The 23,764-nt window shown below is 33.4% G+C and overlaps 2 protein-coding genes across 2 annotated transcripts; both read left to right on the top strand.

The window, feature by feature from the left end:
• Window positions 1-99: 99 nt before the first annotated feature.
• On the top strand, window positions 100-6,736 carry LOC129293804 (T-complex protein 1 subunit gamma-like). Its single transcript, XM_054931915.1, is given in 15 exon segments — window positions 100-287; window positions 574-691; window positions 899-960; window positions 2,252-2,324; window positions 2,651-2,718; window positions 2,828-2,897; window positions 3,206-3,274; window positions 3,361-3,432; window positions 4,051-4,124; window positions 4,639-4,897; window positions 4,900-5,300; window positions 5,380-5,505; window positions 5,634-5,738; window positions 5,829-5,903; window positions 6,155-6,736. Coding segments are annotated over 14 exon segments (1,671 nt in total). The 5' UTR covers window positions 100-287; window positions 574-666; the 3' UTR covers window positions 6,347-6,736.
• Window positions 6,737-13,004: 6,268 nt separating this feature from the next.
• Window positions 13,005-21,641, top strand: LOC129291985 (DNA (cytosine-5)-methyltransferase 1-like). The gene is made up of 12 exons (XM_054929473.1): window positions 13,005-13,301; window positions 14,775-16,281; window positions 16,653-18,168; window positions 18,529-18,693; window positions 19,200-19,398; window positions 19,482-19,593; window positions 19,682-19,829; window positions 19,911-20,108; window positions 20,197-20,475; window positions 20,569-20,730; window positions 20,816-21,034; window positions 21,233-21,641. The coding sequence occupies exons 1-12, from the start codon at window positions 13,232-13,234 to the stop codon at window positions 21,368-21,370; spliced, it is 4,713 nt and encodes a 1,570-aa protein (XP_054785448.1). The 5' UTR covers window positions 13,005-13,231; the 3' UTR covers window positions 21,371-21,641.
• The last annotated feature ends 2,123 nt before the right edge of the window (window positions 21,642-23,764 follow it).

Raw genomic sequence — 23,764 nt, 5'->3', positions numbered from 1 at the left:
ATATAAAAAACAGGTTAATATTTGTTCCGAATTAATATTTGTGTTTTTGTTTTTGTTTTTTTGTTTTGGAAATTGAAAATCATGGAAACGAAGAAAGCACCACGGCGTTCGAGGGTTTTCTCGCACGTTTTGGCGGACTAGAAGCCTCTCTGCTGTTCAACTGGAGGCATTTCACTCTCACCTCCTCTGATCACTTCTTGTTTGCCCTAGCACGCCCGTCTGCCTCTGCGGTCTGAACCCATCTACTCCGAACACTGCACCACCTCCCATTCTCCGATCAACATCAGGTAACTCCCATTTCCATTTCAACCCGTGCGTTAAAGTTTTTGGTCGCTCGCTGCACTTCCCGGTTCGCCTCGCGGCTTGGAGCGGCGCATCCAGCGCTCAGTCCCCTCTGCAGTCGAGCGTTGGAGGGAAGAGGCGTGTGTTTGGGATTTGAAGTTTTACTTGTTTAGCGCGTTTCAGGATCATACTCGGCTGATATTTGAATTTACTACAGTTATTAACTTGGTTATGGGCTTATGGAAATATTTGAGTTCTAACAACTTGCTAATATTTTTAATTGGTGAGCAGTGTGGACCTAGAGTCCCAAGGATCTTCTTTACCACTTCAGAGTTTAATTGTGCATACAAAGAGTTTCGAGCAGTATCTCATACTTAAAGAATCATGCACGCGCCGGTTCTAGTCCTCAGTGAGTCATTTCTTTCTCTTTCTCTCGCCGACTGATGACAATATTGAACGTCAAGTGCCATTCACTGATCTGTTCAAGATTTGTTTCATATTGTTTGGATTGTTATTGGAAGCAATGCACCAATGCCACCAATTTCTGTGTGTCCAAATTTTTTATGAACGTTCGTTGTTCTGTTTGACTCATCAAGTACCTCTTGAATATGTACAGAGGACTCTTTGAAACGGGAGTCTGGAAGTAAGGTGCAACATGCTAATATTCAGGCATCAAAGGTAATAATTTTGGTACCGCTTCATTTGGGTTTTTTCTGTGCTCTACCGCTCCCATTATTGGTAGTCTTATGTTCAAAACTGTTTTATATAGTAGCTTACATCTTTAGCTGATGGATTGCTTAATGACATTTTGCAAGAGGGAATGACTTTACTTTTCGGTTTCATTTTTGAGAAAGAAGTAACATAGTTGAACTCAATTACTTGGAATAATGTAAAATTTGTGATTATTCATCCCTCCTATGTTGGCCACAGACATTACTTTGAGGGGAGTCCAGTCGTTTCTTATTCTATGTAATTTTAATTTGTTTATTGTGCACTAGGCAGGAAATTAGATGTTTTAGAAGCTGCTCTGTTTGGTATCCTTGCAATCGGATGTGGTTTTATTTTAATTGCTATACTCTTCAAAATAAGTATATATATATATATATATATAAAATCTCGTCTGTTATCTTCTGGTGAAAACTCCTATTTGTTTTCTATCACCTAAAAGCAAACATGTTCACTTGATGGAGATGGTATCTCAGATTGTTTTTTATGTTTACAAATTTTGATGATCTGTTTTTTTTTAAGGCGTGAAGCTAGTTCATTTTTGATAAATTTAATTATCAAGTCACAGGGACATGCTTAAGAGTGGCATTCTACCCTTGGGATGCATTGGAGAATTGCTGTTTGAGTGCTTAAATCTCCTTAATTATCATGTCTCATAGAAGAACATTATATTCCGCTCTATATTGTCATCAAAATTTATAGTGGCCTTACTTTGGTCATTCTTTCTGGTGAAATCCTGATATCAATATAAAAATATAAAACCATATTTGTTGAAGAGTATAATTTGCAAACTCACGGAGCTGGAGGACTAGATTTTCTGGTACTATATTTCTATATCCATCTTGTTTGATATTCAGGGAAGACAATTATGCCTATAAGATGCTGAAAATGTGTTTAGTATCTTGTTGCATTGGAAGGTCACGCTATGGAAAAGTGTTCAAGAGTTTTAGTTGATATTTCATTTAGGTTTCGGGCATTGCTTCTTTGCAGATGTTAACTCTACATGTTATTTAACCATGGTTTCAAAGCTTGAACACAGTTTTATCTTGCTTCTTTTCAGATATTCTTTTCCTTTGTTATGGTCTTTCTCTATAATGTAATACTGGATCTTCCAATGATTAATAACTTGAATTTGCCTGAAAATTTTGAATTTTCAATAGATGTGGCCTTTATTACATAGTTTATTACTGCCTAGACTCTGGTTGTGATTTAACGCTGTGAATATATTGTTAATGCTTGCCAGGCTGTTGCTGACATAATTCGCACTACCTTGGGACCCAGGTCCATGTTGAAAATGCTACTTGATGCTAGTGGAGGTTAGGGTTTTGTTTTCTAATCATGTTGGAGCTTACAGATAATTGAGAACTTGTATTTATTGCATTTGTTCATGAGGCCAAATATCTGCTTATATGATTTATGCCTCCATTGCTTGAGAAAGTGATCCTTTTCTTGGTTATAGTAACCTGAAGTAACTGCTTAATTTAACCAACACTTTCTTGGATTCTATTTTAGTGTTTTTAACTGTGTTGGATCATTAAAAATTTTTCATGGCCTTCCTGTGGCTTAGGTTGTGTTGTAAATTGCTTTTTAATAGCGTGTGACACGTCTCACTGGCATAGTTTCTTTTCTTTTTAATTTACAGGAATTGTGGTGACTAATGATGGAAATGCTATCTTGCGTGAATTAGATCTTGCTCACCCAGCTGCTAAGGTATGGTTTATTTCTCTTGCTCTGCTTCATTGGTATTTGTCACACTCATTTCTACTGCTACACTCTGATTGAAACTTTCTGACATTGTTCTTCTATTGGAATTGCTTAGTCTATGATAGAATTAAGTCGCACTCAAGATGAAGAAGTAGGAGATGGAACAACTTCTGTAATCATTCTTGGTAGGTTTTAAAATTTAAGTTTATTTGATTTAATCTTTTTGTGAAGTATTATTTAGACTATACGTCTTGTGGACCTATTCAGGATTATTCATTTATTTGGTTATTGTGATTAGGGCATTGAATAGGGAAAAGGTTATTTTGTCTACAGAACAGCTTCAGTACTTTTCTATGTTGTCAATAATTAGTCATGAATGGACTTTATGTTGTCATTGTGTACCTAATAGAGGGGATGAGTTTTTTTGATTTATTGGATAGATGCTGCCTTGTTCTGTTTTTTTTTTCTTATTTTAATAAAATTACTTTTATAGCTGGTGAGATGCTCCATGTTGCTGAAGCATTCATCGACAAAAATTATCATCCTACAGTCATTTGCCGAGGTAAGAAGTATTTATAAGTTGTTCTTTTGCAGAAGTCTGAGATTGTATATGATGATTGATGACTCCTATAATCATGTGACCTACAGCTTATAACAAAGCTCTTGAGGATGCCATTGCTGTGCTTGACAAAATTGCCATGCCCATTGACACCAAGGATCGTAAGTATAATTGCTACTGTTACTTTCTTAAGACTGTTTCTTCCTCATATTGGCTTTTGATAGTTTATAGTTGGCCAAGCTTTTCCAATTCTAACCTGTTTTCCGGGTAGCAAAAGCACTGCATGAACAAGATGTGTAAATAGTTCCGAACTGAGTTGGATATTTGATTTTAGGATCCGTTAAATTTAAATTTGAGACTGGGTCAACTCAAATCATAATGTACTTTGTACTAATTTGGTGATAAACTGGATATGATTGTAGTTATGGTTTATTCATGACTCCTTGCGACTGGAAGTCTTAAGTCAAGACGAATCTCTACAGTATAACTAGTTGCTGTGATTCAATGGCATGTAATTGTCAGGGCAGTGCTCCTGTTCCTTTCCACTAGAGGCAGTTGCTTTGAGCCTGTCAACCTCATTGTGATTAATACATTTCACAATTTTGTTTGTGTCTATAGCCTTTTTTCCTTATTTCTTTTAACACGTAGAATTCATGTGCACTTTCTTGCTTTAAAAGAAAAATATTTTGATTTCATCTATAAGATTCATCTTTTTTGTGGAGAAGTTTTTTTTTTTCACTGCTGTGAAGTTTAAATGCTATTGGTGTATCATGCTGCAGGAGGTACAATGCTAGGCCTAGTGAAAAGCTGCATAGGTACCAAATTCACTAGTCAATTTGGAGATTTAATTGCCGTGAGTATCATATCTACGTGGGTTAGATTTTTGAGCTGATTCTTGCTTTAATATCTTCTTTTTTCCCCCAAAAAAAATCTGGCACATGGTTGTTGTATAAACCCTTGATAAAAGGCTCAATTTTTGGAGGAGTTGGTGGGTCATATTGTCAATCGGTTTCCCCTCCCCTGCTCTTAAAGAATTTGACTTGCTTGTTTGTTGTTCATATTGTGATTTTAGCATCTAGTGAGACAATAGGTTTGGGATTATCTCCATATTTCGTGAGTTGGTAAAGCTTAAGAGCTTTGCATCTATAATGATACAATTTTTTTCCAACCTTAATTGCTAATACATGTACATCTAGAAAATAGTTCTGCAAAATGATCCTTGTTTCGTATATTTTCTTGTTCATAATCAGTTTTGTTGTTTCTGTTCGAACAAACAAGATAAAAACCTCTTTGCTGTTATGAGTGCATATAACTGCTGGGCATCTGCAACACCACAGCATTTACCTTATATTTGGGTAAAATTGCAGGATTTAGCCATTGATGCTACCACAACGGTAGGCATTGATCTTGGCCAAGGTTTGAGAGATGTGGATATAAAAAATTATATTAAAGTTGAAAAGGTCCCTGGTGGTCAGCTGGAGGATTCAAGAGTTCTTAAAGGAGTTATGATAAACAAAGATGTAGTTGCCCCTGGCAAGATGAGGAGAAAGATTGTTAATCCACGTATCATTCTTTTGGATTGCCCCCTTGAGTATAAAAAGGGTGAAAACCAAACAAATGCTGAGCTCCTCAGGAAGAAGACTGGAATATCTTGTTGAAGATGGAAGAAGAATACATCGAGGAGATGTGCATGCAAATATTGAAGTTTAAACCAGACTTGGTTATTACGGAGAAGGGGCTTAGTGATTTGGCGTGTCATTATCTGAGTAAGCATGGAGTCAGTGCAATCAGGAGGCTGAGGAAAACTGATAATAATAGAATTTCAAGGGCATGCGGTGCTGTTATTGTAAACAGACCAGATGAATTACAGGAGTCTGATGTGGGGACTGGTGCTGGGTTATTTGAAGTTAAGAAAATTGGAGATGAGTATTTTGCTTTTATTGTTGATTGCAAAGACCCTAAAGCTTGTACTGTACTATTAAGGGGTGCCAGTAAGGATCTCTTGAATGAAGTTGAAAGAAACCTCCAGGTAAGTTTGATGTCGGAGATATGATATGAGAACTTGCATTTTTTCCATCAATGCTTTCTGAAGCTTTTTTGTATGCCAGGATGCCATGTCTGTTGCAAGGAACATTATAAAAAATCCAAAACTTGTTCCTGGAGGTGGGGCTACAGAGTTGACTGTGTCAGCAGCTTTGAAGCAGAAGAGTTCATCCATTGAGGGCATAGAGAAGGTGAGTGTGACATTGCTGTTTCTTCTATTAAAGATCGTTTGATATGGAGCATTTTTTTTTTTTTTTTTTTTTCGTAAAATGATATACTCTGGGCCATGAGTCCTGATTACTATGATTCTTGCTGGCAGTGGCCTTATGAAGCTGCTGCTATTGCTTTTGAGGCTATACCCCGTACTTTAGCACAAAATTGTGGGGTTAATGTGATTCGCACTATGACTGCACTGCAAGGAAAAGTAAGACAAGAAATTTTTGTTTATGCTGTTGTGCTGTTTCTATTAATTTTGATTTTGGCTAATGGCATGTTTGTGTTGGGAAAATTATAGCATGCAAATGGAGAGAATGCATGGATTGGCATCGATGGAAATACCGGGGCCATCACTGACATGAAAGAGCAGAAGGTACCATACTTTAGTTGCCTTTTGTAAATTTGAATGGTTCTCCCAATATGCGACAATATAATTATATTTAACGTTTCAAGTGTCACCAAAATGTGCGACAGTATAAAGGACCTATGCACCTCCCTGGGGGTCCTCCCCAACATTAAAGCTTGACATATTTTTTTTTTCATATTTGGACACCCTTGCCCCTTTGGGTTGTCTTGGTAAAGCATTGTGTGTCAATGTTACATGTATTGTTAATATGGTGCTAGATCTGGGATGCCTACAATGTAAAGGCACAAACATTTAAGACCGCCATTGAAGCTGCTTGCATGCTCCTGAGAATTGATGATATAGTGAGTGGAATCAAGAAGAAGCAGGCTCCTGGATCTGGCCAGGCTCCATCAAAGCCCAAGGTTGAGACCGAGGCAGATGCTGACGGTGAGCAAATTTTGCCAGACTGATAACAGTTGAACTGACGTTTCATTTTGACGTGGCTGAAGATCCTCGAGATTCTTGTTGAGCTTTGAATCTAATTACAATTAAAATTTTGGGTCATCGATGGTGCTGTTGTTTTTGTGCCTTGTACCGTTTTCACAAGAGATTGCAACTTCTTTCATGATGTTTCGGATGGCATCTGCTCTATTTTAGTGTTCATCTGTCCGTTGTTTTTCATTTACTTCGAATGCCGGCGTAACATCTGAGTGGGGCCTTTTATTGTGTAATCAGATTTCTACCAGGGAACTATGATTGTTAATTTATTTTTTGTTTATTTACTATTATGGGATCTAAGCGGGTAAAGATTCCATTGGATTAACTCTTTTACTATGTCTCAATGGAGGAATTTTGGCGAAGAGGGTGTGAATATTTGATACTGGCCAAGTTTTCACTAAAAAATAGTACTCCTTACAATTCTAATTGTGGTAGTTAGATAATTTATTTGGATTATGGAAATTAGTTAATCATTTATAATAAGTGTGTTGGTTTTTGTAGAGTATGTTTTTAATAAAAAATTGACACGTCATTTAGGTAAAAGTTTTGCAAAGGAAGCTATTCCCTCTGGTCATATATAGGTTTTTCTAAGATGGTCTAATTTAAATGGTGTTGTGTTAAAGCTCAAAAGCTTGACTGAATTTCTCTTTTTATTCTTAGGATATTAATAGTAGTCGCGTGATTTGAGCCAAGGCTTAAAATAGATGAATATGTGTATGATTGGAGTATTTGAATGCTCGCTGACAAATAAATTTGTGAATGCCTGAAGCATCTTGTAATAAGAATGGGAGGGGTAATTGGTTGTATGCATTGATGTGTGCAATTAACATGTTAATTTGGGGAAAGTACTCTTCCGTCCTAAATTATAAGGGTGTGTTTAGATAGCGTTTTTAATTGATTATTTGAGAAAAAGATTGATTAAAAACCAAAATTATCCAAACACCCATAAAATGGGTTAATTCATTTTTGGGCCCAAAATTTAATTTTTTCCTGAAAGATGAGAATCCAAGCTTTTGCAGGGAAGCTTACCAAAAAGCATTGGAGAAAATTACAAAGAAAAACTAAAAAAAATATAAAGAAAAAACATAATTTAATAAAAAATAAAATTAAACTCTCTTCTCTTCTCTCTGTTTTTTTATAAATAAAATTCAAACTTTGTATTTTTAAAAAAGTTGTTAGCATAAATTTTTGTCAATTATCACCCTTCACTTAATACTTATTATAAAATTAATTTAAATAAAATATTAATTAGTAGATGAAAATTAATTTAAAATTTAGAGTCATGATAAGTATTGTTGTAAAGGTTCATAGAGAGAGATTTTACATCATTTATAGCATTGCTACATTTTTTATATTGTCAAAATTTTAAGACAGTATTTAACATTTTCGTCAGATATGGCTCATATTCATAATATCATTAAAATTAATTTATATATTATCATTTTTATTAGTTATTGTAAAATTAATTTTGGTATTTAAAAATTAAATCTTTGTCTTTTATTAAATTGATTTGAATTAAGATATATTAAGTTATTCATTTACGTAAATTAAAATTGTTAATATTAATCTAATTTAAATTTTTATAATTAATCAGATATATAATTTAAATAATATATTTTACTTTTTAAATAAAATTTAAAAAATTTAATAATATTATATAAAAATTTATCAATAATTTAATTTTAAAAGTAATGTCTTTTATGATAATTTATATAATTAAAATTAATTCTGAATAAATTATTTAAATATCTTTAATTCTATTAAAATTAATTGTAAAAAACAGTATCCAAACAGATTACGTTATAACATAATCAATTATAATTAAAATTTATTACTTAATTAATTATTGTTATAATTTATTATACCTAATTAAAATTCAAACAGGCACTAAGTTGCTACTATACAAAGTTAAAATTTGTATCTCCAACAATTTTAGTTTGATTCCACCTATGCCCCACATGCGTTGGAAAATAAAAAATCATAATTTGTTCAATAATTTTGAGTATTTTCAGTAGAGCTGTCAATTAGGATCGAGCCTATCGGGTCAGTCCTTTTAAACCTGAAAATAAAAGCATCAGCCCTTTTAAGCCTGAAAATAAAAGGGCCGGCCCTTTTAAGCTCTTTTATAATTTTTTAAAAAAATTATAATATAAAAAATAAAATATTAAATATATAACTCAAATAAATGAATATATTAAATGTACTCATCCATCCCTTTTTTATTTATTAAGATTTAGATGATAATATTAGCTAAGTTTAATTTTTATTGGTATTCATTGCTATTTGATATTAGACCTAAATATTTTAGTTTTCTTTATTGTTGTGGTGTAAATTAATTTAAATTTATTTTCTTAAACTTAATTTTATGTATAATAACTTTTTTTATGATTATAAATATATTTTTTTTATAATTTTAAATCAAAAAAATAATTTAAAAAAAAATAAGGTTGAGGCCCTAAGGGTCGGCCCTTTAGCCCTAAGGGCTAGGGCCAGGTCTTATAAAATGAAACCCTGACATACAATCGGGCTAATTAGAGCCAGCCTGTTTAGGCCCTAGCCCTTCAAGGGCTGACCCTTTAAGGCCGAGCTGGCCCTAATTGATAACTCTAATTTTTAAGAACTTTTTTGAAAAGATATTACTTAAATATGCAAAGGACTGTGCATTATCTGTTGGATTATATAATTTCTGCATTTTGAAACATTTTTAACTAATTTATAGTACTGTTCAATGATTCATTAATGATATTAAAAATTATACATTCTTTCTATATTTATTCTTATTTAATTTAATGTTTATTAATTACCCTTCTAATTAAGGGATATTTAAGAAAACAATATTAATTATATCTTAAAAGTTCAAAATACTTTTTATTTTAAAACATGATACTTCAAAAAATGTCTTATAATAATTAACGGAAGTAGCATTTGATAATAAAAAATCACTCCAAATTATACATTGTATTTCTTAACGGGAGAGTATTACTTTTAGTGTTCCATTTGAATATATGAATCAACTAATCAAGTGTATTAGTACATAAATGCTGACTACTTGTTTTGTGTTTATTGATATTTTGTAAAAAAATGCAAGATTATGAACAAGTATATACTAAGCATTGCATGGGCTGCGCCAGTTTTATTAACAAGTAATGAATTCTTAATGCATTAAATTAGATTTGGGAAATCAATTAATGAATTCTAAACGTGAATTGAGAATGAACAATATAATCAAGAGAGAATCTCAGCTTAATGACCTCGGACAGAAGAAATCAACATGTAAAAATTATAGAATACAGAATACAATAAAATTTAGGTATTGAATTGAAAATATATTTTAGGCTAAAATGCATAAACCCCCTAAACTTTGAGATAGTTACATATAACTCTCCTTATCTTTAAAAGTTTAAAATTAACCCCCTAATATTTAATTTTATTTTTCCAAATTCCCCGTTGTTAATTATATTTTTTTTCAAGGATTAAAATGTCATTCAATTAAAAAATATTATTAAACAAAAATATAATATTGTATAACTATTTATAATAAAGTTTATATTTTTTTTTGGATAGTTGGGCATTGATAACAAAAAAATCTTATTATCACTGCATAAAATTTTAAATATTTTAGCCATGTGCATTATATTAATCTAACATGAAAAATAAATAAAAATTTATCTTTTAAAATAATAAAATCATGCACCATTGATAACAAAAAAACATGAATAAAACTAATATAAATATAAATATTTAAATTTTTATACAGTGATAATAATATTTTTTTTGTTATCAATACTTCAACTATTCAAAAAATATAAAAAATTTATTATAAATAGTTATGCAATATATTTTTGTTTAATAATATTTTTTATTTAAATGATATTTGAACCCTCATGAAAAAATAACACAATAGGGAGTTTTGAAAGACAAAATTAAAAATTAGGGGGTTAATTTTAAATTTTTAAGTGTGAAAAAAATTATATACAACTATCTCAAATTTTGGAGGGATTTTATGTATTTTTACCTATATTTTATTAGTGAATTATCAAAATGCCTTTCCTTCTTTTTTTTAAAAAAAAAAAACATCATCCACCATCGTTGTCGGAGCCAACGTTGGCATCAGCAGCCATTAGGGCCTTGGCGCTGACAACAACTTGAATCCCACAAATCAATGTGAAAATTATTTAATTATTCATAGTTCATCAATTCGTCAATAAAAATAAACGCTGCAATGAGGGTTTGGACCCAAAAAAAAAGTTAGGGTTGTTGGCTTCAAAAAGCTCAAGAATTAAAATATTTTTTTATTATGAAACTTTATTGGGGTCTCATTGTCAAACCATTGTCTGAGTGCGGGTCCTCGTGATAAATATAGTTGCAGCAAACTCACAATTCTTAAAAGTTGTTAAATTGAATTCTTGTTCCTGTACATAGAATAGTATATTGAAAAATTGGGATAAATTCATGTCTTGCATTGGTTGGAAAGCTGGAAAAGGAGATCAAATATCTTTTTGGTATGATAAGTGTACTTTCCTACTTGACCCTCTTGTGAAGCACGCTTTACATGACATTGAACTTATTCTACATGCTAGAGTCTTGAATTCCTGTAAGCCTGTGAGTGGTTGGAATTTTGATATTATAAGATGATATCTCCATTTTAATGCAATTGAGCATATTGCTCTTATGCAACCTTCGGAATGGTGAAGGCAACATTCTTGTTTGGAGGCCTTCTTCTGATAATAACTTTTTAGATCAAATCTACTTATAAAGTTATAGAGACTCATCAAATTCAGAGACACTCAAATATCAGGTCCAAATTTTGGAAATGGCCAACTTATAAAAAAAATTAAATACTTTTTTTAAAAAGTTGCATGGAATTGTTTCTAAATCAATTTCACACTTTCCAATGGAAATACTCTTCAGCAACATACTTGCCCTTTTAGTTGTAACTCTCATAACTTTTCTATTCATATCTTACATGATTATAAGAAAGCCAATTAAGTTTGGGAAAAATTAGTCAGTTCTACCAACCATAATAATTTCTTTTCTCTCTATGGGTAGGATTGAATAATTTGAAATGCTAAAAATGAAGCAGACAACCCGTCTATAAGAAGATTACACTAGCAAAAATTTTTTGGCTAAGCCTGTTGAAATATGTGAAAAGCTAAATGCAAGTAAGTATATTCTAAAGATATTATTTTAGGCAATGACATTGTCTTCTCCTGCATTCAACAAATTATCAATGACTTGAGGCTTCAATTCAAACTTTATCTTTTGAGCAAAATTGAAACCATTCAGGAAACTAGATGGAGTCAACTAAATTCGAGATGAGTTAGAGTAGGCATTGATGGTTATGTTAACTCTAATGGTGTATCTACTTGTGAAGGCCTTATTGGAGACAATAAAAGTAATTAAATTAAAGGTTTTTTTTTTTAAATATTGGCTAGCAACCTAGCATAGTAGTTGGATTTATAAGGACATTGAAAAGGCCAAACATTTGTTGGAGTGCTAAGATTTTCAGAGTTAATACTTGCTTAGATTTTATGGAAGCTTTGTCTCTCATTGAATGCAACTCCTCTCGTAGCCATCTTCTCTCAACTATTATCAGTAACATTAGAAATCTCATCATGTGAAATTGAGAGATTATTTTTGATCGTGTTTATAAAGAAACTAATAAATATGCTGATTGTGAAAGTCTATTTGAGAGTCCACCCACTAATTGTGAAAGTTTTATAGCTTCTAACATAACCTAATCTTGATTAACTTGCATAGTTTTTACTGTAACCTTGTATTAAAAAAAAGTGAGAATCAAAAAATAATTTGGGAACTTAATCTGCAAATTATTTAAAAGTTTAAGAGAGGGAGTGCTGCCTTTTTTTTTTCTTTTAGCACATAGGGAGTACTAACTTTTTAATACTGACTCTAATTAAATATTTAAATTCATTAAATTCTAAATCATATTTTCTAAAAAAATGAGAGAGAGAGAGAGAGAGAGTCAATATGAGTAGAACAATTTTCAGCACAAGCATATTCATGAAAAAAGGTTAAATACCGTACATTTCACAATATACTCCCCTCTTACAAAAATATAAATTATTTTTAGTTGAATATCACTTTTAAATAATATAATTATTTGTTTTCAAACTAATATCATTTTTTCATATTTATTTCTGTTTAATAAAATATTTTATTTAAAAATAAATATAAAATAATTTATTAATTAAAAGTACTTTAAAAAAAATATAATGATTACTTCTTAAAATATTTTATATTTTTTAAATTTTTAAATAAAAGGTATGAATATTAACACAATGAGTAATGATGAGTAACATTGGGCATAGTTTAGCCTATTATGACTAATTGACAACACTAGGTTGATCACCCTATATTGCTAGGCAATGCTAAAAACTGATATTTGAACATTGTTTTTTTCAATTAATTTTTTTGATGCGTCGACTAATTAACAAATTAATGCTAGGTATCGACGAAAATTCTCCATGATTCATTGATTTATTTGACCTCCTAATTCAGTCAATGATACTGGTAGATTGACCTAAAATTGCCGCGCCAGGGGTGGGAAATTCCGAAATTTCGTGAAATTCGACAAAAAGATTTTAATTCGAGCCTGTAGGCGCCAAAAAAGGTTTCGCGCGTCCCCGCCAAAGCCAAGGTTGAAGACCGAGCCGCATCATTTCCAAACTAGCAAGAAGTAACGCACTTAAGTTTCTGCAAAAATTCACATCGATTGAGGGATTTGCCAAAACCACTGCACCTATTAGTTCAAACCGTTCCAGTCCATTCCTTGGTTTTCTTTCTTTCCTTTCAAATCAAACATCTAAGATTTTGAAACAAAGAAGGACATTTAACGGATGGCACCTGCAGCCCTTATAGATTCATCAGCACCCGATGATTCCTCTACGGGAGATGCTCCGAAATCAGGTATGTAAGCCCATCTGCTTTCTTTGGTTTTCACGCACAAACTGTAGGCATCTTCTTGCTGTTGTCTGCTTTTCATTTGCGGGTAGAGTCTGGTTTTGCTGTGTCTTTGTTCTCCACAAGGTACATGAAACTCGTGATTTTGTCAAACCATGATTATGCGGAGTGGTCATTGGTGGATAATCGTAGATTTTTTTTTTCCCGTTTTTCTCATGTGTGAATCCGAAATGCGGAATCGTTTACTCTTAAAATTTTGTACTACGAGTTCAACATTGGGACTTTGCTTTATTGTTTGACTCTAGGTTTGATTCTTTCTTGCCTTCTTCACTGGGTGCTCGAAACTCGTGTTTTTGCCAAGTTTTCTCAGCGGCGTTGGATTGTTAATCAACGAATTATCTCTTTCCCATTTCTTTTTTTAATTTACCCGTGTGTTGACACCCATCTTCGTTCGGTCACAACTCTTGCACTTCGAGCTCAAATTTGAGGCTTTACTTCGTTGTTTCACACTTGATTTGTCGTCTTCTTCACCGGGTAATCTGACGTGCTTTTTCCCAGACTGATGTTTTCGGAATGATTTTTGGATGAATATTTGAACTTCTATTGTATTTCTTTGCCCTCAGCTCGTGCAATGGTTGTATAATTTCTAGTTGCTGGAAGCAGAATTCATCTTTCCAATGCGATAAATTTCATCTGGATCTAGGGATGACAATGCGGCGATTCACGGTGTTACACATTCTTTTTAACCTTTTCTTTTATTTTCTGTGATCTTGCGAAGTCTTCTCTTGTTATTCTATATTCGAACCAGTGACCCTAATAATGTATAACAAATTGGGTACCTCCGGGTTGGGTCTAAAGTCACCATCTTTTTCTCAGACATTACCATATAAGAACATCTTTTGATTTGTTTCCAAGAAATTAAAACAAAAGGAGCAGGTTGAATGGAAACGAACTAATATATTTGAAAATTTATTTGATGTATCCATAGATCAAGCCTTAGATTCTGTAGCTGATACAGTGTTATGCAGGTAAGGTTTAATTGTTATTTATTAAGCTCTGATAGATTGCCTATTTTCAATTGGCTATGTTGCTTACAAAAAGTCGTTCTTGTCATTCTATCGCCAACTTCATCTATCCTCTCTTACTATGTGTGGCTATGTCACTCCATTTCCTTGTATCTTTTCGCTAGATCTCTTTTCGATCATATACGGAATAAATATTTGGGAAATTCTGTCCTCACTGCAGTTCCTAGTTCTATCTTGTTAGCTACTATTGCACTTACAATTTTCATTAATTTATTTTCTTGGCATGTTGTACTTTTATGTTGTTCTAGAGTCACTTTGTATTTGGGTTCTATCTGTTTCAGTTGCCTTGAGCCTTTACAGTACGTTTAGCTTATATTATTACCTTTCTGTTTCTTCATCATATTTATAATTTTTCATCTTTTTCTTCGACACCATGGACGTTTTAACTAATTAGGTAAAAAGAGTAGCAAGAGTAAACAAAAATCTGTTGTTACAAAAATCAAAGAAGAAGTCATGGCTGGAGATAAGCAAAGAAAGAGAAGCTCTTCACAGAGAAGTGAGCAGTCCATTGGTTCTCGCAAGATGCCAAAAAGAGCTGCAGCATGTACAAGTTTGAAGGAAAAGTCCTTCCACTTATCTGATAAGGCTGGTCTTATTGAAGTGAAGAAGGAACAGGTTGTGGAAGAGGAGTTTCTAGCTGTGCGCCTGACTGCTGGACCTGATGATGGTGATGGTCGCCTAAATAGGAGGCTCACAGACTTTATTCTTCATGATGAAACTGGCAAAGAACAACCTCTAGAGATGCTGGAAGTCAATGATCTGTTTATATCTGGACTTATTTTGCCACTTGAAGAAAGCCTTGATAAGAAGAAAGAGAAAGGCGTTAGGTGTGAAGGATTTGGACGCATTGAGTCATGGGACATCTCTGGTTATGAAGATGGCTCTCCGGTGGTCTGGCTTTCTACTGATGTCGCTGATTATGACTGCTTAAAACCTGCCACTTGTTACAAGAAATTTTATGATCATTTCTATGAAAAGGCTCGGGCCTGTGTAGAAGTTTACAAAAAACTCACAATATCAGCAGGTGGGAATCCTGATATAAGTTTAGATGAGTTGCTTGCTGGCATGGCACGGTCCATGAGTGGATGCAAGAGATTTTCTGGAACTGCTTCTGTGAAGGAGTTTGTTATTTCTCAAGGTGAGTTTATCTATAAGCAACTGATAGGCTTAGATATGACATCCAAGAAAAATGACAGGATGTTCTTGGATGTTCCTGTTCTTGCTGCCCTAAGAGATGCGAGCAAGAATCATGGAAACCTAATACAAGCGCAAGTATTTCCATCGAGTGGTAGTTTAAAGATTGATTCGGGGGTTTGGGATGAAGAGAACAAGATTCAGGTAAACTCAACAACTGATCTACCTGAGGAAAATGAGGATCTGAAGTTGGCCAGGTTGTTGCAAGAGGAAGAGTATTGGCAATCTATGAAGCAGAAGAAAAGCCACAGATCTGCCTCCGCACCAAGCAAATTTTACATTAAAATTAATGAAGATGAGATAGCGAATGACTATCCTCTTCCTGCATATTACAAAACCTCTCTCCAAGAAACTGATGAGTATATAGTTTTTGATAATGATTTTGACGCCTATGACCCTGAGGATCTTCCTAAAAGCATGCTAAATAATTGGTCTTTATACAATTCAGATGCCAGGTTGATTTCTTTGGAACTTCTTCCTATGAGACCCTGTTCAGAGATTGATGTGACAATCTTTGGATCAGGACTCATGACTGAAGATGATGGAAGTGGATTCAATCTGGATACTGATGTTGGTCATTCTTCTTCCTCTGGGTCTGGATCACAGGCTTCAGATGGAATCCCTATTTATCTTAGTGCGATCAAGGAATGGATGATAGAATTTGGTTCATCCATGATTTTTATCTTGATTCGGACTGATATGGCCTGGTATGTCGTCCTTTGCATAAAATTTGGAGTTATATATTTCTTACATTTAAAGTATAATGTAAACCATTCCTGTAGGGTGATAAATAATATGGGCGTGATTGATAAAAAAATATGGATGTGAAACCTGGGTTATTTATAGCAGCAATCTTATCTGAAGCAAAATGAAAATAGGAAATCAATTTGTATGGAATTAAACATTTAATTATTAATATTTGTTTTTTGTATTGCTCATAAGTGGATATCTATAATAGTAAGTGAATTAGTAAAGCCACAAAAGTAGAAGTGAAGTTGTATATAAAATGTTGATGCACTTGCATTTTATAGTGAATTGACAGCAGATGTTAATAAAGACATCAAAACTTTCCTTTCAGGTATAGACTGGGCAAGCCATCCAAGCAGTATGCTCCTTGGCATGAGACAATTTTAAAAACTGCAAGGCTTGCTATCAGCATAATCACCTTATTGAAGGAACAGAGCCGAGTATCACGTCTTTCTTTTGCAGATGTCATTAAGGCAGTATCTGACTTTGGTCAGGATTGTCGCTCCTACATTTCATCTGATCTAGCAACAGTTGAAAGATACATTGTTGTCCATGGACAAATAATTCTGCAACTGTTTGCAGAATATCCTGATGCAAAGATTAGAAAGTGTGCATTTATCACCGGTCTTATGAGTAAAATGGAGGACCGACACCACACCAAGTGGTTGGTGAAGACAAAGAAGGTTGTGCCCAGAAGTGAACCGAATTTGAATCCTAGAGCAGCAGTGGCCTCTATTGTATCAAAGAGAAAAGCCATGCAGGCTACTACAACAAAACTGATTAATAGGATATGGGGAGAGTATTACTCTAATTATTTGCCTGAAGATTCGAAAGGGGCTTTGAGTGAATCAAAGGAAGAAGATGAAGCTGAAGAGCTAGAGGAGGAGCAAGAAGAAAATGACGATGATGATGCTGAGGGGGATACATCATTACCTTTGGAGGAAACTCATAAATCCCCTTCATTGTCAAAACAGACCAAATATCTTTCTCCTGATGGGGAAGTAAGATGGGATGAAAAGAGTGAAGGTAAAACAAGTTCTGGCTGTGTCCTATACAAAAAAGCCATTGTTCATGGAGAAGAAATATCTGTAGGGAAATTTGTGTCTGTGGAAGTTGCAGAAGTAAATGAATTTCCTGACATTTATTTGGTTGAGTATTTGTTTGAATCATTGAAAGGAAGAAAAATGTTTCATGGAAGAATGATGCAGTATGGATGTAAGACAGTACTTGGCAATGCTGCTAGTGAGAGAGAATTGTTTTTGACAAATGAATGTCAGAATTTGGAACTGGAAGACATCAAGCAGATTCCTGCTGTTGATATTCGGAAAATTCAATGGGGACACCAACACCGGAAGGATAATATCTCTGCTGATAAAATTGATAGGGCCAGAGCAGAAGAGAGGAAGAAGAAAGGATTGCCTGTGGAGTATTATTGCAAAAGCCTGTATTTGCCTGAAAGAGGTGCTTTCTTTAGGCTTCCGCTTGAGACTTTGGGCCTAGGCACAGGCATCTGCCACTCTTGCAAATTAAATGAAGCCCAAAAGGAAAAGGATAAATTCTCTGTGAACTCATCCAAGACTGCTTTTCAATTACAAGGAACTGAATATGCTCTCCATGATTATATTTTTGTAAGTCCATATGATTTTGAAGACAGAATAGAGCAGGGAACTAATAAGAGTGGAAGGAACATAGGTTTGAAAGCATATGTTGTGTGCCAGTTGCTGGAGATTATTTTGAAAAAGGAAAAAGGAGAATCTGAAGTGAAATGCACCCAGGTCAAAGTCAGAAGGTTTTTCAGACCTGAAGACATATCAAATGAGAAGGCATACGGCTCTGATATTCGAGAGGTAAAGGCTACTCATAACTTATCAAAATAAAAAACTCACGTACATAAACACTTGGAGAGTATCCGTGAAATGCTATATTGAATGAGCAAGTAAAATTGACCATAGTCATTGCATGAAGTGAGAATTGCTGGAATAACGAATTCATCAATGGCTGTGTCCTGAGCATGCCTGCCTGCCTATATGCGTGTTATTTATTTTTTTTTTCATTTTTAGATTTTTATCTAAAATGTTTTTTTTAAGTTTTTTGGCACTAGGAGGGTTTGAACCCTAGATGACTACCCAACCCCACCCCACCGTTGTTAAACGTGTTGCTATATTTTCAGTCATTTTTTTTGAGTTTTTTGACTTAAAATTTTGTAGGTATATTACAGTGAAGAAACACACATAATATCTGTAGAATCTATTGAAGGAAAATGTCAAGTAAGAAAGAAGAATGATATCCCAGCGTGTAGATCCCCTGGAATTTTTCAACACATGTTCTTCTGTGAGAATTTGTATGATCCTGCCACTGGCTCACTCAAGAAGGTATGGATACCTAGCCCCTTCATGTGCACGTAACCTATCCATCAAATAAATTTTTCAAGGCAATGGATTCTGTTTTATAATTTATACATAAATATTGTATCTTTTAAATTTCAGGTTTAGTGTGGCCCATCTAGTTTTCGTGAGGTCATGCCATTGAACTAATGCATGTGTGGCTGATTATGTAATTTAATTGCTGACGTTAATCTTGTCATGGTACTGGATATCAGCGATAACTGTAACATGGAGTATTCTACCTATGACTATATATGGCATTTTAGCTAAAGCCGTTCTTCTTGTTTAGTCCCAGGGGCCAGGGCAGTGATTTGTGCTTTCAATGTTAAAATTTAAATCACTGCAAATACATTTCACCTTTTATTTATTGATTTAATAAGAGGATACATATAGGATTATTATTCACGTAATTTATATAAGATTCTGCAGCAACTTCAAAATGCTTTGTATTAATAACCATAATTATTTTGGCCTTTTATCATTCAAATCAATAGTTGCCAGCACATATCAAAGTAAGATACTCCAGCGGAGATACTGGTGAGGATGCAGCTAGGAAGAAAAAAGGAAAGTACAAAGAGGGAGAAGGCATTTCAGGAAGAGATGAGGAAAAAAAGACATTGAGTGAGAATCGATTACCAACCCTAGACATTTTTTCCGGCTGTGGTGGTTTATCAGAGGGGTTGCAGCAGTCAGGTAAATTTACTCTTCCATAACAAGAAACACTATCTGCTCTAAATGCATCGTATAATTTGTGCATTAATGCTTGAATGCTACAGGAGTTTCATCAACTAAGTGGGCTATTGAGTATGAAGAACCAGCTGGAGATGCATTCAAACTCAATCATCCTGAATCATTGGTGTTTATCAACAACTGCAATGTTATTCTTAGGTAAATTTTCTTGTTGCCATAAAACTCTCCCAGTACCCAATCTTAAAAAAGGACCCATTTGTAAGTGAACTGATGCATTGTAATGTAGGGCTGTGATGGAGAAGTGTGGGGATGCAGATGATTGTATCTCAACCACTGAGGCTGCAGAATTAGCTGCTAAATTAGATGAGACGGAGATAAATAACTTGCCAATACCAGGGCAAGTGGATTTCATTAATGGGGGCCCTCCATGTCAGGTCTGTAGCTTCTGGAATTCTAGTAATTCTTCTAAGAAGAACTTTTGGGTACTTATTAAATAATTGTATGTCTTGTGCCAGGGATTCTCTGGGATGAACAGGTTCAACCAGAGTACTTGGAGTAAAGTTCAGTGTGAGATGATACTGGCATTCTTATCTTTTGCTGATTATTTCCGGCCAAGGTATTTCCTGTTAGAGAATGTGAGGAACTTTGTGTCTTTCAATAAAGGACAGACATTCAGGTTAACCTTAGCTTCACTTCTTGAGATGGGGTATCAGGTAAACTGCTTAATTGCAATTTGTTTTCATTTTTCTTGATTAATTACGCTTTGGGGGCACAACTGAATACTTATTTGCATGTATACAGGTGAGGTTTGGTATCCTAGAGGCTGGAGCTTTTGGTGTCTCACAGTCAAGAAAACGTGCATTTATATGGGCAGCCTCCCCAGAGGACATTCTTCCTGAGTGGCCTGAGCCAATGCACGTGTTTGCAGCTCCAGAGTTGAGAATCTCTTTATCGAACAGTGTTCAGTATGCTGCTGTTCGCAGTACAGCAAATGGTGCTCCATTCCGTGCAATAACTGTTCGAGATACCATTGGAGATCTCCCTTCTGTGGGAAATGGAGCTTCTAATGCAAACATGGAGGTATATTGTCACAAAATAAAAATATGTCTAAGATACCCTTCTGTTTTTGCGTTGGAATTTTCCCATGTACTGACTCAATTCTTTGTTGCCCAGTATGGAAACGATCCTGTTTCATGGTTTCAAAAGAATATTCGAGGTGACATGGCTGTCTTGACTGACCATATATCAAAGGAAATGAATGAACTGAATCTGATTCGATGCCAAAAGATCCCTAGGAGGCCAGGTGCAGATTGGCGTGATCTTCCTGATGAGAAGGTAATATTGAATTCTTGTGTGGCTTATTAGACAAGATATATTGGTTTGAACTGATTTATGGTAATCAAACATCAACGAAATGCAGGTGAAATTGTCTACGGGACAAATAGCAGATTTGATCCCATGGTGCCTGCCCAACACAGCTAAGAGACACAACCAATGGAAGGGGTTATTTGGTCGGTTGGACTGGGAAGGAAATTTTCCAACTTCCATAACAGATCCTCAACCAATGGGGAAGGTTGGAATGTGCTTCCATCCTGAGCAAGACAGGATTCTTACTGTTCGAGAGTGTGCCCGATCTCAAGTAAGCATTTTTACTTCTTATTAGCTATTGCCTTAAATGCCTCAGTTGATTTTACAATGAGCAAGTGAAAATTCCTAAAATGGCTGAGAATTTTGAATATAGTGATCTTTATTGCTTTCCCAAATAGGAAAATGAATAACGATGCCATTTGATTTGGTGTAGCCTATCAATTAACATGCCTCGCATTCATAAATGCAGGGTTTCCCTGATAACTATCGATTTTCTGGAAATATACAACACAAGCACAGGCAGATTGGGAATGCTGTTCCTCCTCCTTTGGCATTTGCATTAGGGAGGAAACTAAAAGAGGCCTTAGATATCAAGAAATCCAATTAGGGGTATTTAGATAACAGAAATGGATGCTTTTGGGATTAAATGATGGTTTCAACCCTTCATAATTGTAAATCCAGTAATTGGGGGGCTATTATTCATGAGTCATGACTCAGGAACTGCAGTTCTTATCTTTAGCAGAGGGAAATACTGAGTCTTTCTTGAGTAAAACTCACTCTGTAAATTTTTTCCTTATATGCCAGTCATTGTATGATTTTCAAATATTCATTTTTCAGAAAAATAATATTTAAAAAAATGGACTTATGATGTGATTAAATTATTATCTTCAAAATATTTTGATTAAAATGTTGAGATTAGTTTAACTGTTTAAGTGATAAGGATATAATTGACAATTGGTAGTGTTTAGATTTACTTGGTGTGATCACAGCTGGTTGTTAGGCTCTGGCAATGTGTAGCAAGTCCTCAAGGATTAAACATGCAAGTGCAAATGTAACTGGAGAAATAATTAATATAAATATTAATAGTCAGTAACTAAACCTTAGTAAACTAACATACTAAGACAATTGTTCAAATAAAAACACATGAACGTGCATATGGTACAAAAAATGAGTTTTTCGAATAGGAAGGAAATATTTGTTAGAAAGGATACAATTTTCGTAATATTTTTAAGGAAACACAATCATTGATTTTTATAGCACCTGTTTGGATAACTGTCAAAAGTATATTCAAATTATATCTGAGATATACTTTTGTCAAATTTAAGAAATAATTAGATCTCCCAAATATATTTTTATTAGATGTAAATTGAAATTTAAATGAGCATTAGTTTCATTGTGTTTTACTTTCAATCTTTATAGTTTTTTTAATATTTTTAGTTTCTATAATTTTAGCAAGAATGAGAATGAGTGACATTTGTTATTCATATTTCTATAATTTTAGTGTTTTTAGTGATTTCAGTTCTTATAAGAATTGAAAACACTAAAAATATTACATGGATTAAAAACAAAGTCCAATAAAATTATAATGAAACTCATTTTGACACTCCTGTACAGAGTCAAATCATTAATAATAAAGTTAATGTTTATTTAAGAAAAACTCAATCATTGATTTATGTAGTTTTATGAAATTTTGTTTTTAGTCTTTGTAGTCTTTTTTTAATATTTTTAATTTTTATAAATATTAAAAATATTGAAACTATAATAATTTAAAAAACTAATGTCATCCATTTTTTTGAAAATTATAAAAACTGAAAATACTAAAAAAATCATAAGGATTAAAAACAAAATTTTATAAAACTATGAATAATTTTGTCTTCCTTTTATTTTATTCCGAAATACGCTAGTCGAATATGATTAAATAAATCATACAAAGAAACTAGAAAATAGTGAAAATCATCCTGTGAATTGAGTTTTTTTTTAATCTTTTTAAAACCATGTATTCTTTTCCTCTAATTTCTTTATTTTATAATGAATATGATCTGATGCTTACGATGCCATGGAGACGCCACCAGGCAGTGAAAACATCATAAGAGTACTGTTTACAAATTTAACTTTTATTGTATATAAAAAAAGAAAGAAATTTAACTTTTATTGCCAAAAAAAATACGTGTTTGATTACTTGTTTTTAGAACAGTTTTTTTTATTTTAAAAAAATGAAAAAAATGTTTGAAAATTTGTTTTTTGCTGCATGTTTTGATAAACAAAAAGGTTAAAAGTTGTTCTGAAAACTAAAAAACCAAAATATCTTTTAGATCTCTCATTACTTTTTGTTTTGTAAAACTAGAAAAAAGGCATAAAATATCATGCTTTTATTAATAAAATTATGTTAATAAAATAAATTATTCTTTCATATTTTATTTCACCAATTTAAATATGTTTTTTAAAATAATAATTTAAATATATATATTTTTTATTTTTGTTTCCAAAACTTGATTTGAAAAACTATTCTTCAAAATTGGTTTAAGAACATAAAAACAGAATACAAAACCAAAAAGGCTATATTACTTAAATTTCACAAGTGGGGAGAAAGACAGCACCAAAAGATGAAGTAAATGAAAACTATGCCACTGAATATGTTATACTCTCCTAAAATCAACAATTGTTAGTGCTTGGATTTAGAGTGACGACAAAAACTTTGATAAATAATTGTAATATTGTATGGCTAAACCCAAATATTGAAGTTTGCCTAATCATGTGTAAATTATAGCATACGGTCGCAATATGTTCAGAAATGGGAAAAATGTTAATGAATATGGTAACTCATTTGCATAATATATGAATATGCATAAACAAAAATGATATTAAACAGTTGAACTATCTGCAAAAAGAAAATAAAAGATTGGTTGGTAGGCTCTGGCCACTTGTAGCAACTAGCAAGTCCTCAAGGATTAAACGTAGACGCAAAACCTTATGTTTAAATTTCAATATTTGGTGAGACTTT

The sequence above is a fragment of the Prosopis cineraria genome, unplaced genomic scaffold (genome assembly GCF_029017545.1).
Source record: "Prosopis cineraria cultivar Desert tree isolate PC_DT_omini unplaced genomic scaffold, ASM2901754v1 PC14, whole genome shotgun sequence".
NCBI classification, from domain to species: Eukaryota; Viridiplantae; Streptophyta; class Magnoliopsida; order Fabales; family Fabaceae; genus Prosopis; species Prosopis cineraria.
The sequence above is the reverse complement of the archived record's forward strand: the minus strand, read 5'-3'. Positions and strand labels throughout refer to the sequence as shown.